We start from the raw sequence: 15,865 nt of genomic DNA, 5'->3' as shown, positions 1-15,865 counted from the left end.
CTGCTTGTGAAGCAATTCCGCAGAGACGACAAGAGCGCCCGCCCCTGTACCCACCTGACCCTTGTGGACAGTAGGACCCAGCAGGGATGAGATGGACGCAGGGAAGGGAGCCAGAAATAAGGTAGTGGGTTGGTGTGCAGGGTATCTCGGAGCTAACTGGAAAACAGGAAAGACCCAGATCAGTGAAGGACCCCAACTCCCACTTTATACAAGATCCGCAAAACACACACAGAAAATATCCCTGTCCCCTATTCTGGAGACTCACCAGTGCTCGGCAGACCACGGGATACCGAAATGAGTGCAGCTCCAACAAAGTTTAATCCAGGTGAGGTGCGCCTGTGCAAGCTCCTCAGCAAACCAAAGGAAAGCGCTCCTGCGCGTATTGTAGAACCAATAAGACACAATTAAACAGTGGCATCCCCGGAAAACAAATGTAATGTTGAGCACTGCTCCAACTCTGTGGAGCTCTTTCCCAATTCAGCGCACCAGTGCGATGGGAAGTAGAAATACTAGGCGACAAACCCAAAGTAAAGCACTCCTGTGCTAGAAACCCGGTACCCCCCTTTTTAGGCGTGCCTACGTGGCACAGGTTACCGTAAATGGAAGTCACAACTGCCCTGGATCACGCTCCAGCGCTGAGAAACTAAGGAGAACGAACAAGCGCTCAAGCTTTATGAAACTCGAGTGAACCCCCAAGCGCTCCAGCGTGGTAGAACCAAAATAACCCTTAAGCGCTCCTGCGCGGTAAAACCAAAATAACCCTTAAGCGCTCCTGCGCGGAAGAACCCCAGGCAAACCCCTCAACGCACTGGCGTCACAAGGGTTCCAAGGTTTGTGAAGGGGTAGTACCTCGACGTGTTCTCCAGCGTGAGGAAGATGGCCAACCAACAGCGCTCCAGCATAGAATGCACCAGCTCGCTTCTGACGTTTCTCGGCTCTAGGAACAACACCTCGCATCTCGGGGGAAATCCAATAGAATACGAAGCACGGAGCCGGCGGGAAACGCGATGTTTAAGCGTTTCCCCCGGAAGTGCTTCCGTGACCTTTCGTCGACAGGCAGAAGACTAGACCGGGACTCAACCTCCACCCGGAAGTGAGTTTCCCGGCCGTTTCTGTGTGTGCATTAGCGGGGGGGAACGGCAAGCGCCGTGAAACACGACAGTACCCCCCCCCAAAACAGGTCCCCCCCAACACCCGCAGAAACTCAAAAGGGGGAGGCAGGGTGAGGGCTTAAAGGATGACTCAGATGAAAGGCACATACTAGAACGGGAGCATGGCGAACATGGGACAAAGGCTCCTAAAACCGTTCATCCGGTCCGTAACCCTTCCAGTCAAGCAGGTAGAAAAGCTTACCCTTGGTACGACGAGAACCCAAGATGGCCCTGACCTCATACTCAACATGGTCCTCCACCACCACCGGAGAAGGAGGAGAGGGAACAGTGCCACCAGAACGGACCGGTTGCAGAAGAGAGACATGGAAGACTGGGTGGATTCTCATGTGCGGAGGAAGCGAGAGCTTCATAGCCACGGGGTTGACCACCTTCTCAATGACAAAGGGACCCACAAAATGGGGCAACAGTTTCTTGGGGCCATGCACGTTGAGGTGCCGAATGGACAGCCACAACCAGTCACCCAAGCAGCAATTGGGCTCCCTCTGTCTATGAGCGTCAGCATGTGCCTTGTAGGTGTCTTTTGCCTTGGCCAACTCAAACCGTGCTTGCTGCCAGAGTCTGCGCAGGGAATCATGATATGAACGTACTGATGGCAACTGGCTGTCCCGGGGAACCTCCCAGGCAGAGGTGCGAGGGTGACGGCCGTGGAGACAAAAGAAGGGGGACATGCCGATGGCCGAATGCTTGCCGTTGTTGTAGGCGTATTCCGCCATCCATAGTACCTCGGACCATTCTTTTTCAACCATAAGCAGCAAGCAACGGAGGTACTGCTCCATGGTGTGGTTTGTTCTTTCTGCCTGACCGTCGGTCTGGGGGTGGTACGCTGAGGACAGGCGCACGTCCATCTCGAGGATCCTGCACACCTCCTTCCAGAAGCGGGACACAAATTGCGATCCCCGGTCTGTTATAACCACCGATGGAATGCCGTGGAGGCGGACCGCCTCGTGCACAAAGATTAAGGCCAGTTCCGCAGCTGTGGGTAATTTCAACAAGGGTACGAAATGTGCCATCTTGGAGAGGTGATCAACTATGGTGAGAATCGTGGTATGCTCCGTCTTGGTGAGTGGGAGTTCCACCACGAAATCCATGGAGATGGTGTGCCACGGATACGGTGGCACCGGAATGGAACGTAGAAGACCAACAGGAGGCTCTGACCTGTTCTTACTCAATAGACAAATGGCACAGCTAGTTACATGGTTTCGCATGTCGGTCACCATTGTTGGCCACCAGAGCTGTCTTTGTACGAGCTCAAGCGTCTTATGATAGCCAGGGTGGCCGGATAGGACATGATCGTGGCACAGCCGGACTGCTTCTTGCTGACTGGGCAACCCAGGTAGGTACAACCGTTCTCCATGAAAAAGCAAACCGTCCACGCAAGTCACCCCTTTGTGTACTTCTGCCAGAACCTCTAGGTCGGACTGCTTCGTGTACTTTTTTACCTGAGTCAGGAAGTCCGAGGATGTTACAACGCCCTGGAAGTGTTTCTCAGCAATCATGGGAACATGCTCGGTGTTTTCGGCTTCCTCGTCGGATTCTCCTAGCCGTAATAGGGCATCAGCTTTGGCGTTTTCTTTCCCGGGTCGGAACGTGATCATGAAGTTATATTCATTGAAGAACAGGGTCCATCGAAGCTGTCGGGCGGTGAGGGCACATGCTGACCGTAGAAACTGGAGAATCTTGTGATCAGTGTAGATGGTTACTGTGTGTTTGGCATCTTTTAGGAAGTGGCGCCTGTGAGAAGTTGGCCTGATGCATGGTGTCACTAGTTCTAGTGTACACCTTATATCAGTCCAAACAACCCTTATGGTGATTGGTTGTAAAGTCAACCTTATAGACCAGCTATTCTAGTGGTAGCATGGACAAGAGCAGTCTTAGGCTAAACTCTGAATGGCATGTGAAGCCAGCTGTGATACCATATATAATCCCTTGAATACCAAATGAAAGGACACCACAACAGATATATATATAAAATAAAGTGTATTTATTCTAATCAAACCCTCAGCACTCTTTATGAGATTCGAGATAAGTACAACACAGTCTTATTCAAGCATACATTAAGTCACACAGGTAAGTAATACAGTTAGGCCCTAGGGGCCACGCAAACCATATACTAAAGAAGTGGTATAAGGACCACTGTCACGGAAATAGAATAAAGCGGTGCAAAAGGGGGTGGTGATGGACGGAGCATCAGAACCAATCAAACACTCACACCCAGTCAACAGATCTGGGTTTTATCCATCACCACCCCCTTTTGTACCGCTTTGTTCGCCATAAGTTGGCAGGGTATGCTCAGACGTGAGTCCCTTGCTCACTTTGCCACTGGATTCAAGCAAGCCTGGCTGAAGACGGCTGAAATGCCAGAAACCGGTCCTAGGAAGCTTGTTTCCGGTCCAGGGAAGGCATGGCTTGGCAGTTCGGGCTGGACTGTTCCCATGAGGCACAGGGTCAGACTGATTTGCATATGGCCATGTCTGAACTGGGGTGGCAGAGTGGGCTAAAGAACGGTGATGGATAAAACCCAGATCTGTGGACTGGGTGTGAGTGTTTGATTGGTTCTGATGCTACGTCCATCACCACCCCCTTTTGTACCGCTTTGTTCGCCATAAGTTGGCAGGGTATGCTCAGACGTGAGTCCCTTGCTCACTTTGCCACTGGATTCAAGCAAGCCTGGCTGAAGACGGCTGAAATGCCAGAAACCGGTCCTAGGAAGCTTGTTTCCGGTCCAGGGAAGGCATGGCTTGGCAGTTCGGGCTGGACTGTTCCCATGAGGCACAAGGTCAGACTGATTTGCATATGGCCATGTCTGAACTGGGGTGGCAGAGTGGGATAAAGAACGGTGATGGATAAAACCCAGATCTGTTGACTGGGTGTGAGTGTTTGATTGGTTCTGATGCTCCGTCCATCACCACCCCCTTTTGTACGGAAATAGAATAGGCCTAGGGAATCGCTAGGGCTACACTACACTACCAACAGTTAGGAAGTGGGAGGCCCACGGGATTCAGGTGCAGAGTGGAAACACTCACGCGTAATGCGTAAAAGTCGATAGAAATAGTACAGTTCTGAAATAAGCAGTTTTAGGACACTTCTGGTATAGCTAGAAAGTCGAGACTCGGAAACTAGACCCTAGGATAGTCAATACCCTTGTGAGCACCGAAGTACCCAAGTTACCTAGCCCACGGGCTGTGGGTGCATAGGTGTGAACTTGCGTCGGGTTTCGTCGTGGACTTCTATGGATGCCTGAAGGAAAGTTGCAGACAGGCAGTCAGTGAAGAGTGTCCGGTGGATCCCAAGGCCGGGATCAAGAAGGAAGGGTACCTGCAAGCAGAAGGGACAGAGTCTGGGTCACTAGCCAGTGACCACGTGGAACCAGGAAGGAACCAGGTGATATCGTGAAGATGCAGGTGAAGAGGTGAAGCTTGTCGCAGCAGCCACGGGTACCAGGAGATGTCGAGGATGACCAGGACCAGGAGGCGAGCTGTCCCACGAAGGCTCTTGCTGTCGGCGGCGTCGAAGTCGAGCTAGGACTCACCAAGCCTTGGCAAGCGGAACCCACAAAGAATGGAGGACTTGCTTCTGGTGCAGACCAGGAAGGTCTGGGGTGCTTCTCTTTTGCAGAGGAGCAGGAGCCAGTCTGGAGGAGCCAAACCAGCAGTGGAAATTCAAAGGTGTGTCATCGCAAAGGTAGCTAGCCAACGGGCAAGCAACCGGACAGACGCGGCAAGCAGGAAAATGCAGAAGGGCCACACGCAGGACTCGTGGAGTGTGGGGGGCTGATCTTCGGTGCAGATGGTGCTTGGGGTTGGGGCTTCTCAATCCTTGATGCACAACTTCGAGGGTGCCTCAGAAGCTGCGCTGGAAGATACTCGCCACTTTTCCCAGGTAGCCGGTCCCACGTCTCTCGTCGCCTTCACGGATCTCAGCTCGGCTGTGGATGTGGATCAGGGTCGGAGAAGTCTGGAAGTCAAGGCTCCGGTCGGGCTCTGCAGTCGGTCCCTCGTAGAACTTCAGCAAAGCAAAGGGTAAGTCTCTTGATGGTGCCTGTTTGCACAGGGTAGCCACTCCTTGGCCACAAGGGAGATTTTTCAGTCTTCTTCTTTCGTCGAATGTCGAAGGTCCAGAGTTTCTGTTCAAGTTGCAGGTTCAGGATAATCTAATCTCCTGGGACCCAGCTACCACTCTTCTACTAATCTGGGGGGCTGGGTTGCCTGCTAGGTCACGCCTTATGGGTGGGACCTGGGAGGGGGGTGGTTACACCCCCTTCCCTTTGTCCAGTTTCACACCAGGACTGGGGCTGGAGTGCCCCAGCAACGGTTTGAACTGGACTATGCATGGGACACCTTGTGTGCCCCAGGCAGTGTCCTGTTTCTTTCATCCCTCCCTGCCCCAATACACTAAGGCCAGTCTGGGGTGGTGCTCGCACCTCCCAAGGCAGGAAACCTATTGTCCAAGCCTCCCGTGCCGGGATCACTCCCAGCAGCAGGAGGTCAGACTTGTGTTGTGGCAGCAGCATCCATTTTGTGATGCTGGGGCTCTGGTTAACTTTAACCGGGTAAGTAGGTTTCAAGATGTCTTCTCCCTCTAGAAGGGAGGGATAATATCCTCATCACCAGAAATGGGATGGGGGTATTATTCCAAAGTGTTAGACACCTTACACGACATGTTTTGATACAGCCAAACCATAGTTACCATAACCGTTTAAGATTATAAGGAACTTTAAGAGTATATGGTAGGCTATATCATAGAACAGCTATAAGGACATGGTTCCGAAAGCTGCAGACAGGCTCAGCTCATGCTAGAGCACCATCTCACATGTTACCAAGCACTCTGCCTCCAGGATTGTTAAGGCCTGCCATAGGAGTGGCTGATAGGTACACATGTGTCTATATATAAGTTAGGTATAGGAATACTACACCTAAGCAAGGGGTGAATACACGACCTTGCCCCAGCTGAGTGATCAGCCAGTTGTGTCATAATGGAAGGCCAGCCAGGGGTGGCATAATACATGCTGCAGCCCCTGGTAGGCCTAGTGTACACCTATGCCCTGTGTACCTAAGGTACACTGTACAGGGGCCAATAAGGTGATCCTATCCAATTGGGTTATGCACCTAAAGTACATAGTATTAATTTAGAGAGAGAACAGCAGGGCTGTGGGTCTGATTAGCAGGCCCACAGCCACATCTAAGTCGAAAACCAGTAAAGCAAAAGCAAAAAGTGGGGGTGAACATAGAAAGCAGACGCTACTCTCCTACACAACCCCCCCCCCCCAAACTTAGGGACATTAAACTAACCTTGACCAGTTGAGTCTTCATGTTCTAAGTGGAAATATCTTGAGAGTCCATCTGCATTGGCATGGTCAGTCCCAGGTCTATGTTCCACTGTGAAGTCCATCCCCTGTAGGGAAATGGACCACCTAAGAAGTTTGGGATTTTCACCCTTCATCTGATTTAGCCACAAGAGGGGCTTATGGTCTGTCTGAATCTTGAAGTGAGTGCCAAACAAGTATGGCCTCAGCTTCTTCAGGGCCCAAACCACAGCAAAGGCCTCCCTCTCAATAGCTGACCAACGTTTCTCTCTAGGGGTCAGCCTTCTACTTATAAAAGCAATGGGCTGGTCTTGACCATCTATATTAAGTTGTGAAAGAACAGCTCCCACACCCAACTCAGAAGCATCTGTCTGGACAATGAACTCTTTTGAGTAGTCTGGACTTTTCAGAATAGGTGCACTGCACATGGCCTGCTTCAGGTCATCAAATGCTTTTTGACAGCTTACTGTCCACTGAACTTTCTTTGGCATTTTCTTGGAGGTCAAGTCATTAAGTGGTGTCACAATGGACCCATAGTTCTTAACAAACTTTCTGTAGTACCCAGTCAGGCCCAAGAAAGCTCTGACCTGAGTCTGGGTAGTTGGAGGAGTCCAGTCCTTTATGGTCTGGATCTTGCTCTCCAGTGGTTGAACCTGACCCCCACCAACTAGGTGGCCCAGGTATACAACCTTGCTCTGCCCTATCTGGCACTTAGTGGCCTTGATAGTGAGGCCTGCCTTTTGCAGGGCCTCTAAAACATTCCTCAGGTGGACCAGGTGATCCTCCCAGGTGGAGCTAAAGACAGCAATATCATCAAGATAAGCTGCACAGTAATCATCCAACCCAATAAGGACTTGATTCACCAACCTTTGGAAAGTGGCAGGTGCATTCTTCAAACCAAAGGGCATTACCACAAATTGATAATGTCCTCATGGGGTCGAGAAAGCAGTTTTGGCCTTTGCATTCTCAGCTAGTCTGATTTGCCAGTAGCCTGCTGTCAGGTCAAATGTGCTCAAAAACATAGCAGCTGCCAGTCTGTCAATGAGCTCATCTGCCCTAGGTATTGGGTGGGCATCTGTCCTAGTGACAGCATTGAGACCTCTGTAATCCATGCAAAACCTCATCTCTCTCTTACCATCTTGGGTGTGAGGTTTTGGCACAAGAACTACAGGACTAGCCCAAGGGCTCACTGAAGGTTCAATGACTCCCAGCTCCAACATCTTTTGTACCTCAACTTTTATGCAGTCCCTGACATGGTCAGGTTGCCTGTAGATTTTACTCTTCACAGGCAGACTGTCGCCAGTGTCCACCTCATGGGTGCACCAGTTTGTCTGACTTGGGGTCAGAGAGAACATATGTCTGTAGGATTGCAGAACTTGCCTGCAGTCCTGTTGCTGATGGGCAGTGAGGCTGTCAGAAAAGACCACACCATCAACTGAGCCATCATCAGGGTTCTGAGTCAACAGGTCTGGGAGAGGGTCACTCTCTTCCTCCTGCCCCTCATCTGTAGCCATGAGTAAGCCCATGTCTGCCCTGTCAACATATGCCTTCAATCTGTTGACATGAAGCACCCTGTGGTTGCTTCTGGGAGTCCCAAGGTACACCAAGTAGGTGACTTCTCCCTTTTTCTCAACAATAGTGTGGGGTCCAGACCATTTGTCTTGGAGTGCTGCTGGGGCCACTGGCTCCAACACCCACACTTTCTGCCCTGGCTGGTAAACAGTCAGCACAGCCTTTTGGTCATGCCAAGCTTTTTGGAGTTCTTGGCTTGCCTCAAGGTTTTTACAAGCCTTCTTCATATACTCTGCCATCCTGGAGCGGAGACCAATTACATAATCCACTATATCAAGTTTGGGTTGTCTGAGAGGTCTCTCCCATCCTTCCCTTACTAAACATAGGGGTCCTCTTAGGATGCCCAAACAAAAGCTCAAAAGGGCTGTAGCCAACCCCCTTTTGTGGGACCTCTCTGTAAGCAAACAGAAGGCAGGGTAAAAGGATGTCCCATCTTCGCCTAAGCTTGTCTGGTAAACCTTTTATCATTCCCTTTAGGGTCGTGTTGAATCTCTCAACAAGCCAATTGCATTGTGGGTGATAGGGTGTGGTGAACTTGTAGTTCACACCACACTCCTTCCACATTGCAGTCAAGTATCCTGACATGAAGTTGGCACCTCTGTCAGAAATAACCTCCTTTGGAAAGCCCACTCTGGAGAATACTCCAAGTAGGGCCCTTGCCACAACAGGAGCTGTTGTGGTCCTCAGGGGAATAGCTTCTGGATACCTGGTGGCATGGTCCACTATCACCAGTATGAATCTGTGCCCAGATGCTGTTTGTGGGTCCATTGGTCCTACAATATCTATGCCCACTCTTTCAAAGGGAACCCCCACCACAGGTAGTGGTATAAGGGGGGCCTTTGTGGTGCCACCTGATTTGCCACTGGCTTGGCAGGTGACACAGGAGCGACAAAACTCCTTTGTATCTTCTGACATATGGGGCCAGTGAAAGTGAGGGACAAGCCTGTCCCAAGTCTTGTTCTGGCCTAAGTGTCCTGCAAGGGGAATATCATGGGCCAAGGTAAGAAGGAAGCCTCTGAACTTCAGTGGTATGACCAACCTCCTGGATGCACCAGGCTTGGGGTCTCTAGCCTCTGAATACAGTAGCCCTTCATCCCAATACACTCTATGGGTACCTTGAGCATTCCCTGCAGCCTCAGCAGCAGCCTGCTGTCTGAGGGGTTCAAGAGAGGGGAAGTCTAATTGTGCCTGCCTCAGATCTGCCCTTGAAGGTCCCCCTGTCCCAAGAAACGCAACCTGATCAGGCTCAAGTTCTTCTAGGACAGTTCCTTCAGGGCTCTCAGAATCATCCTCCTGTGAGGGCTGATCCAGTGCCTGAGGCAGGGGGGAAGGCACAGCCTTTACCCTACTGCTCTTTCTCTTGGTTTGTGACTGATCCATAGTTTCAGGATCCAGCTGTAACGCCCTGAACGTCTCAGGATCGTTTAACAGACACGACAATGAGGACGCAACCACTTGTGAAGGGTTAGTTCTTTTAATGAAGGCAAATAAAATACAAAGAACAAACAAAAGTTATAGTCACTGGAATCCTCCAGGCTAAGTACGTTACCAGCCCACAGCACGGATGGTCCTAACCGTCCTCTGCATATACGCCGATCCCGGCGTATGCCAACAGAGGGCAGAAATGAAATGGCCGACAATGCCAATCGGTAGGCTGTGAGGGGCACGAGGAGTGTTGGGGAGAATCGAGGAGTCAGGGAAACACCCAGCCGGGGTCTCTACCTGAAGGGAGCAGCCGCTCAACCTCTTCCTCAGACTGCACCGGGACGCGGAGTCACCTCCTGGTGATGCGTCACCGATACCCCAATCACAAGCAAGAAGACTGAACCGAGAGCAGCCGCTCGATCGATCCTGTGGACTTCCGAGTCTGTAACGCGGCAAACACCTCCTGGTGTGCGTTACAGCTGGCAGTCCCTGTGTCTCTGGTCGGGCTGGGAGTTACGACTCCAACCAGCAAAAGCGCCACTGCGCTTGGACTCAGCCGAGTCAAAAAGCGAAGCTCAATGGTTGACCGGTAGAGCTTCCGGGTCCTTCACAGGTGACGATGGGGCAAGACACGGCCCAGGGAGTAACGACTCGACCTACCTCCGTTCTTGCCTTACTGGAGCACCACTCCGGAACACTGCTCTTCACGAAGCAGGTACGTCGGTGTAAACACAATATCCGACAGCCTTGTACCTCCCGGTTCCTCCCTTTATAGGGCGTGTTTTCCTTGAGTTATGTAACAGCTCTCCTGTTTACATAAGGGCGTGTTTCCCTTGAGTTATGTAACAGCTCTCCTGTTTACATAAGGGCGTGTTTCCCTTGAGTTATGTAACAGCTCTCCTGTTTACATAAGGGCGTGTTTCCCTTGAGTTATGTAACAGCTCTCCTGTTTACATAAGGGCGTGTTTCCCTTGTATGACAGGAATTCTTGACACCAGCACTTGTTCAGTGGTGCACTTTTTGGCCTGTGGCCTGTTCACTGCAAGGACATGTGCATCTATCCCTAGCATTTCTGCATGGGTCCTATACTCCACTTCAGACCAAACTGAAGTTTCAAGATCATTGCCCAGTAAACACTCCACATGAAGGTCTGAACTAACAACAACTTTCTTGAGGCCAGTTACCCCTCCCCAGGAGAAGTTAACAATTGCCACACTATGGGAGGTAGTGGCATTGCTAGCGTTGGTCACTAGGTAGTTCTCACCTAGTATGATCTGTCCAGGGTCCACAAAGGCAGGTGTCACCATTGTGACACTAGCCCCAGTGTCCCTGTAGGCCTGAGCCATTCTTTGGTTGATAAAAGGAGTCTGTCTGAACTTGCACAGGTTACTGGGGCCTACAGTAGAGGACAAAGCTAAGTCCCCATCACAGATCAGAACAGCCTGAGTAGGTATTCTGACTAGGCCAGAATCCTCCTCAGTTCCCAGAGTTAACCCTACTACACCCTTTTGCTGGGAACCACCACTTACAGCTGAACTAGGGGGTACAGTTGCCTTAGGGGCAATGGTGGCTGGGGGCTTATCCTTTTTGGTGCACTCACTAAACCAATGTGAGTTGGACTTACAATAGTTGCACCATGGTTTCTTTTGGCCATCTTCTTTTTATCCTTTTTGGGACCACCCTCCCCCTGAGCCTTTTGGGGGCCTGGTGAAGACTTCTGATCTTTTTGTTTCTGATCATTACCCTTCTGGTCTGCCTTTTTCTGATCACCGCCCTGGTTCTGGTTTTTCTGCTTAACTCTAGTCCTGACCCATCTATCTGCCTTCTTTCCCAATTCTTGGGGAGAAGTCAGATCATAATCAATCAGGTGTTGATGCAGTAGCTGGTTTTGACAGTCGTTAAGGATTTGTTCTCTCATGATCAAATTATACAATCCTGTATAGTCCTTAACCTTACTTCCCACTAGCCAGCCTTCCAGAGCCTTAGTGGCACAATCTACAAAGTCAGTCCAGTCCTGAGTCTGTGTCTTCTGGGTATCCCTGAACAACAACCTGTATTGTTCAGTGGTTAGGCCAAACCCATCAATTAGAGCACTCTTCAGGACAGTGTAATTATCTGCATCCTCATCACTAACTGTGAGGAGCTTGTCTCTACCTTTCTCAGAGAAGGAGAGCCACAAGATACCTGCCCACTGACTTTGGGGTACCTGCTGTACTTTGCAAGCCCTCTCCAAAGCAGTTATCCATTTGTGGATGTCATCCCCACACTTGTAGGCAGGGACAATCTTGCTCAGGTTTCTATTATCATAGTGCCCGTCTCTATCCTTAGGGATATTGCTGCCACCAGTGGGTTCTAACCCACTTAACTTTTGCTCTCTAGCCAGAGCAAGCTTCTCCTTGGCAAGTGCAACTTCTTCCCTCTCAATCCTTAGATTAGTTTCCCTCATTCTGGCTTCATGCTCTTTTCTCTGGGGGGAAGTCATTCCCCTTTGAGAAGAGGCATTAGAGATCTAGAGACATGGGAGTGGATGGATTCCCTTGAAGGGGTTCGGTCTCTCATGCTTCTCTGGTTAAGCCCACTTGGGGGTCTGTATGGGGGGACCCCATGCAAACTCCCATGTAAGCTTAGGTTAGCCTGGCTAAGTCTTCCTACTTGGCCCTGGCTGTCTACATCTTCATCTGAAGTCCCCTCTGACTCATCTGTGGCGGGTAGACCCTCCCTTGTACCTAGGGTACCAGCCTGTGAGGCCCTAAGAGCATCATATTCCTCTAGGATCTGTACTAGCTGAAGGAGGGTAGGGTTTGCACCCTGTTTTAACTTTCTGGAGGTACACAATTGTCTCATCTCCTGAAAAGTTAGGGTATCCTATCTAGAGGGGATCTTATTCAGATCTGCCCCTCCTGAGAGAGAATCTCCTTGATCTCCTCCCAGAGACATGATCTGGTGAGGGTGTGGTGTGAGCACCTACCTACACTAGTTGTATCTACTAAACCTCTCTAGTAGTTGTAGTCAGGGTGTGTTACTCCCTTCAACCTACAACCTCTAAGTCCAGTAGGACTTAAGTATTATAATCTATGTTATATGTACCTAAACAATATCTGTGTGATCTTTCAATTTAGTATCTCAAGATTAAAATGGTATTACAACAGCAAGCTCAGATCCCAACCGCTGCTCACCAATGTGAGAAATTGGCCTGATGTATGATGTCACTAGTTCTAGTGTACACCTTATATCAGTCCAAACAACCCTTATGGTGATTGGTTGTAAAGTCAACCTTATAGACCAGCTATCCTAGTGGTAGCATGGACAAGAGCAGTCTTAGGCTAAACTCTGAATGGCATGTGAAGCCAGCTGTGATACCACATATAATCCCTTGAATACCAAATGAAAGGACACCACAACAGATATATATATAAAATAAAGTGTATTTATTCTAGTCAAAACCCTCAGCACTCTTTATGAGATTCGAGGTAAGTACAACACAGTCTTATTTAAGCATACATTAAGTCACACAGGTAAGTAATACAGTTAGGCCCTAGGGGCCACGCAAACCATATACTAAAGAAGTGGTATAAGGACCACTGTCACGGAAATAGGATAGGCCTAGGCCTAGGGAATCGCTGGGGCTACACTACACTACCAACAGTTAGGAAGTGGGAGGCCCACGGGATTCAGGTGCAGAGTGGAAACACTCACGCGTAATGCGTATAATCGATAGAAATAGTACAGTTTTGAAATAAGCAGTTTTAGGACACTTCTGGAGTAGCTAGAAAGTCGAGACTCGGAAACTAGACCCTAGGATAGTCACTACCCTTGTGAGCACCAAAGTACCCAAGTTACCTAGCCCACGGGCTGCGGGTGCATAGGTGTGAACTTGCGTCGGGTTTCGTCGTGGACTTCTATGGATGCCTGAAGGAAAGTTGCTGACAGGCAGTCAGTGCAGAGTGTCCGGTGGATCCCAATGCCGGGATCAAGAAGGAAGGGTACCTGCAAGCAGAAGGGACAGAGTCAAGGTCACTAGCCAGTGACCACGTGGAACCAGGAAGGAACCAGGCGATGTCGTGAAGATTGCAGGTGAAGAGTGAAGCTTGTCGCAGCAGCCACGGGTGCCAGGAGGCGTCGAGGACGACCAGGACCAGGAGGCGAGCTGTCCCACGAAGGCTCTTGCTGTCGGCGGCGTCGAACTAGGACTTACCAAGCCTTGGTAAGCGGAACCCACGAAGAATGTAGGACTTGCTTCTGGTGCAGACCAGGAAGGTCTGGGGTGCTTCTCTTTTGCAGAGGAGCGGGAGCCAGTCTGGAGGAGCCAAACCAGCAGTGAAGATTTGAAGGTGCATCGTCGCAAAAGCCGCTAGCCAATGGGCAAGCAACCGGACAGACGCGGCAAGCAGGAAAATGCAGAAGGGCCCCACGCAGGACTCGTGGAGTGTGGGGGGCTGATCTTCGGTGCAGATGGTGCTAGGGGTTGGGGCTTCTCAATCCCCGATGCACAACTTCGAGGGAACCTCAGAAGCTGCGCTGGAAGATACTCGCCACTTTTCCCAGGTAGCCAGTCCCACGTCTCTCGTCGCCTCCACGGATCTCAGCTCGGCTGTGGATGTGGATCAGGGTCGGAGAAGTCTGGAAGTCAAGGCTCTGGTTGGGCTCTGCAGTCGGTCCCTCGTAGAACTTCAGCAAAGCAAAGGGTAGTCTCTTGATGGTGCCTGTTTGCACAGGGTAGCCACTCCTTGGCCACAAGTGAGATTCTTCAGTCTTCTTCTTTCGTCGAATGTCGAAGGTCCAGATTTCTGTTCAAGTTGCAGGTTCAGGATAATCTAATCTCCTGGGGCCCAGCTACCACTCTTATACTAATCTGGGGGGCTGGGTTGCCTGCTAGGTCACGCCTTATGGGTGGGACCTGGGAGGGGGGTGGTTACACCCCCTTCCCTTTGTCCAGTTTCGCGCCAGGACTTGGGCTGGAGTGCCCCAGCACCGGTTTGAACTGGACTATGCATGGAACACCTTGTGTGCCCCAGGCAGTATCTCGTTTCATTCATCCCTCCCTGCCCCAATACACTAAGGCCTGTCTGGGGTGGTGCTCGCACCTCCCAAGGCAGGAAACCTATTGTCCAAGCCTCCCTTGCCGGGATCACTCCCAGCAGCAGGAGGTCAGACTTGTGTTGTGGCAGCAGCATCCATTTTGTGATGCTGGGGCTCTGGTTAACTTTAACCGGGTAAGTAGGTTACAACATGTCTTCTCCCTCTAGAAGGGAGGGATAATATCCTCATCCCCAGAAATGGGATGGGGGTATTATTCCAAAGTGTTAGACACCTTACACGACATGTTTTGATAAAGCCAAACCATAGTTCCCATAACCGTTTAAGATTATAAGGCACTTTAAGAGTATATGGTAGGCTATATCATAGAACAGCTATAAGGACATGGTTCCGAAAGCTGCAGACAGGCTCAGCTCATGCTAGAGCACCATCTTCACATGTTACCAAGCACTCTGCCTCCAGGATTGTTAAGGCCTGCCATAGGAGTGGCTGATAGGTACACATGTGTCTATATGTAAGATAGGTATAGGAATACTACACCTAAGCAAGGAGTGATTACACGACCTTGCCCCAGCTGAGTGATCAGCCAGTTGTGTCATAATGGAAGGCCAGGCCAGGGGTGGCATAATACATGCTGCAGCCCCTGGTAGGCCTAGGGTACACCTATGCCCTGGGTACCTAAGGTACACTGTACAGGGGCCAATAAGGTGATCCTATCCAAATGGGTTATGCACCTAAAGTACATAGTATCAATTTAGAGAGAGAACAGCCGGGCTGTGGGTCTGATTAGCAGGCCCACAGCCACATCTAAGTCGAGAACCAGTAAAGCAAAAGCAAAAAGTGGGGGTGAACATAGAAAGCAGACCCTACTCTCCTACACAAGCTCCTCAGCAAACCAAAGGAAAGCGCTTCTGCGCGTATTGTAGAACCAATAAGACACAATTAAACAGTGGCATCCCTGGAAAACAAATGTAATGTTTAGCACTGCTCCAACTCTGTGGAGCTCTTTCCCAATTCAGCGCACCAGTGCGATGGGAAGTAGAAATACTAGGCGACAAACCCAAAGTAAAGCACTCCTGTGCTAGAAACCCGGTACCCCCCTTTTTAGGCGTGCCTACGTGGCACAGGTTACCGTAAACGGAAGTCACAACTGCCCTGGATCGCGCTCCAGCGCTGAGAAACCAAGGAGAACGAACAAGCGCTCAAGTTTTATGAAACTCGAGTGAACCCCCAAGCGCTCCTGCGCGGTAGAACCAAAATAACCCTTAAGCGCTCCTGCGCGGTAAAACCAAAATAACCCTTAAGCGCTCCTGCGCGGTAAAATCAAAAAAACCCTTAAGCGCTCCTGCGCGGTAAA

General features: G+C 50.5%; 1 protein-coding gene across 1 annotated transcript in view; it reads right to left on the bottom strand.

Annotated features, from left to right (window-relative positions):
• The window catches only part of ATF6B (activating transcription factor 6 beta), a 292,837-nt gene extending 290,070 nt beyond the window's left edge, over positions 1–2,767 (bottom strand). The window contains exon 1 of the mRNA XM_085640283.1: positions 2,036–2,767. Within this exon, the coding sequence (XP_085496409.1) occupies positions 2,036–2,767 (732 nt within the window). The remainder of the gene's footprint in view (positions 1–2,035) is intronic.
• Positions 2,768–15,865: the final 13,098 nt, after the last annotated feature.

The sequence above is a fragment of the Triturus cristatus genome, unplaced genomic scaffold, assembly GCF_964204655.1.
Source record: "Triturus cristatus unplaced genomic scaffold, aTriCri1.1 SCAFFOLD_118, whole genome shotgun sequence".
NCBI lineage: Eukaryota > Metazoa > Chordata > Amphibia > Caudata > Salamandridae > Triturus > Triturus cristatus.
Note: the sequence above shows the minus strand (reverse complement) of the source record. Positions and strands in the feature narration are given on the sequence as shown.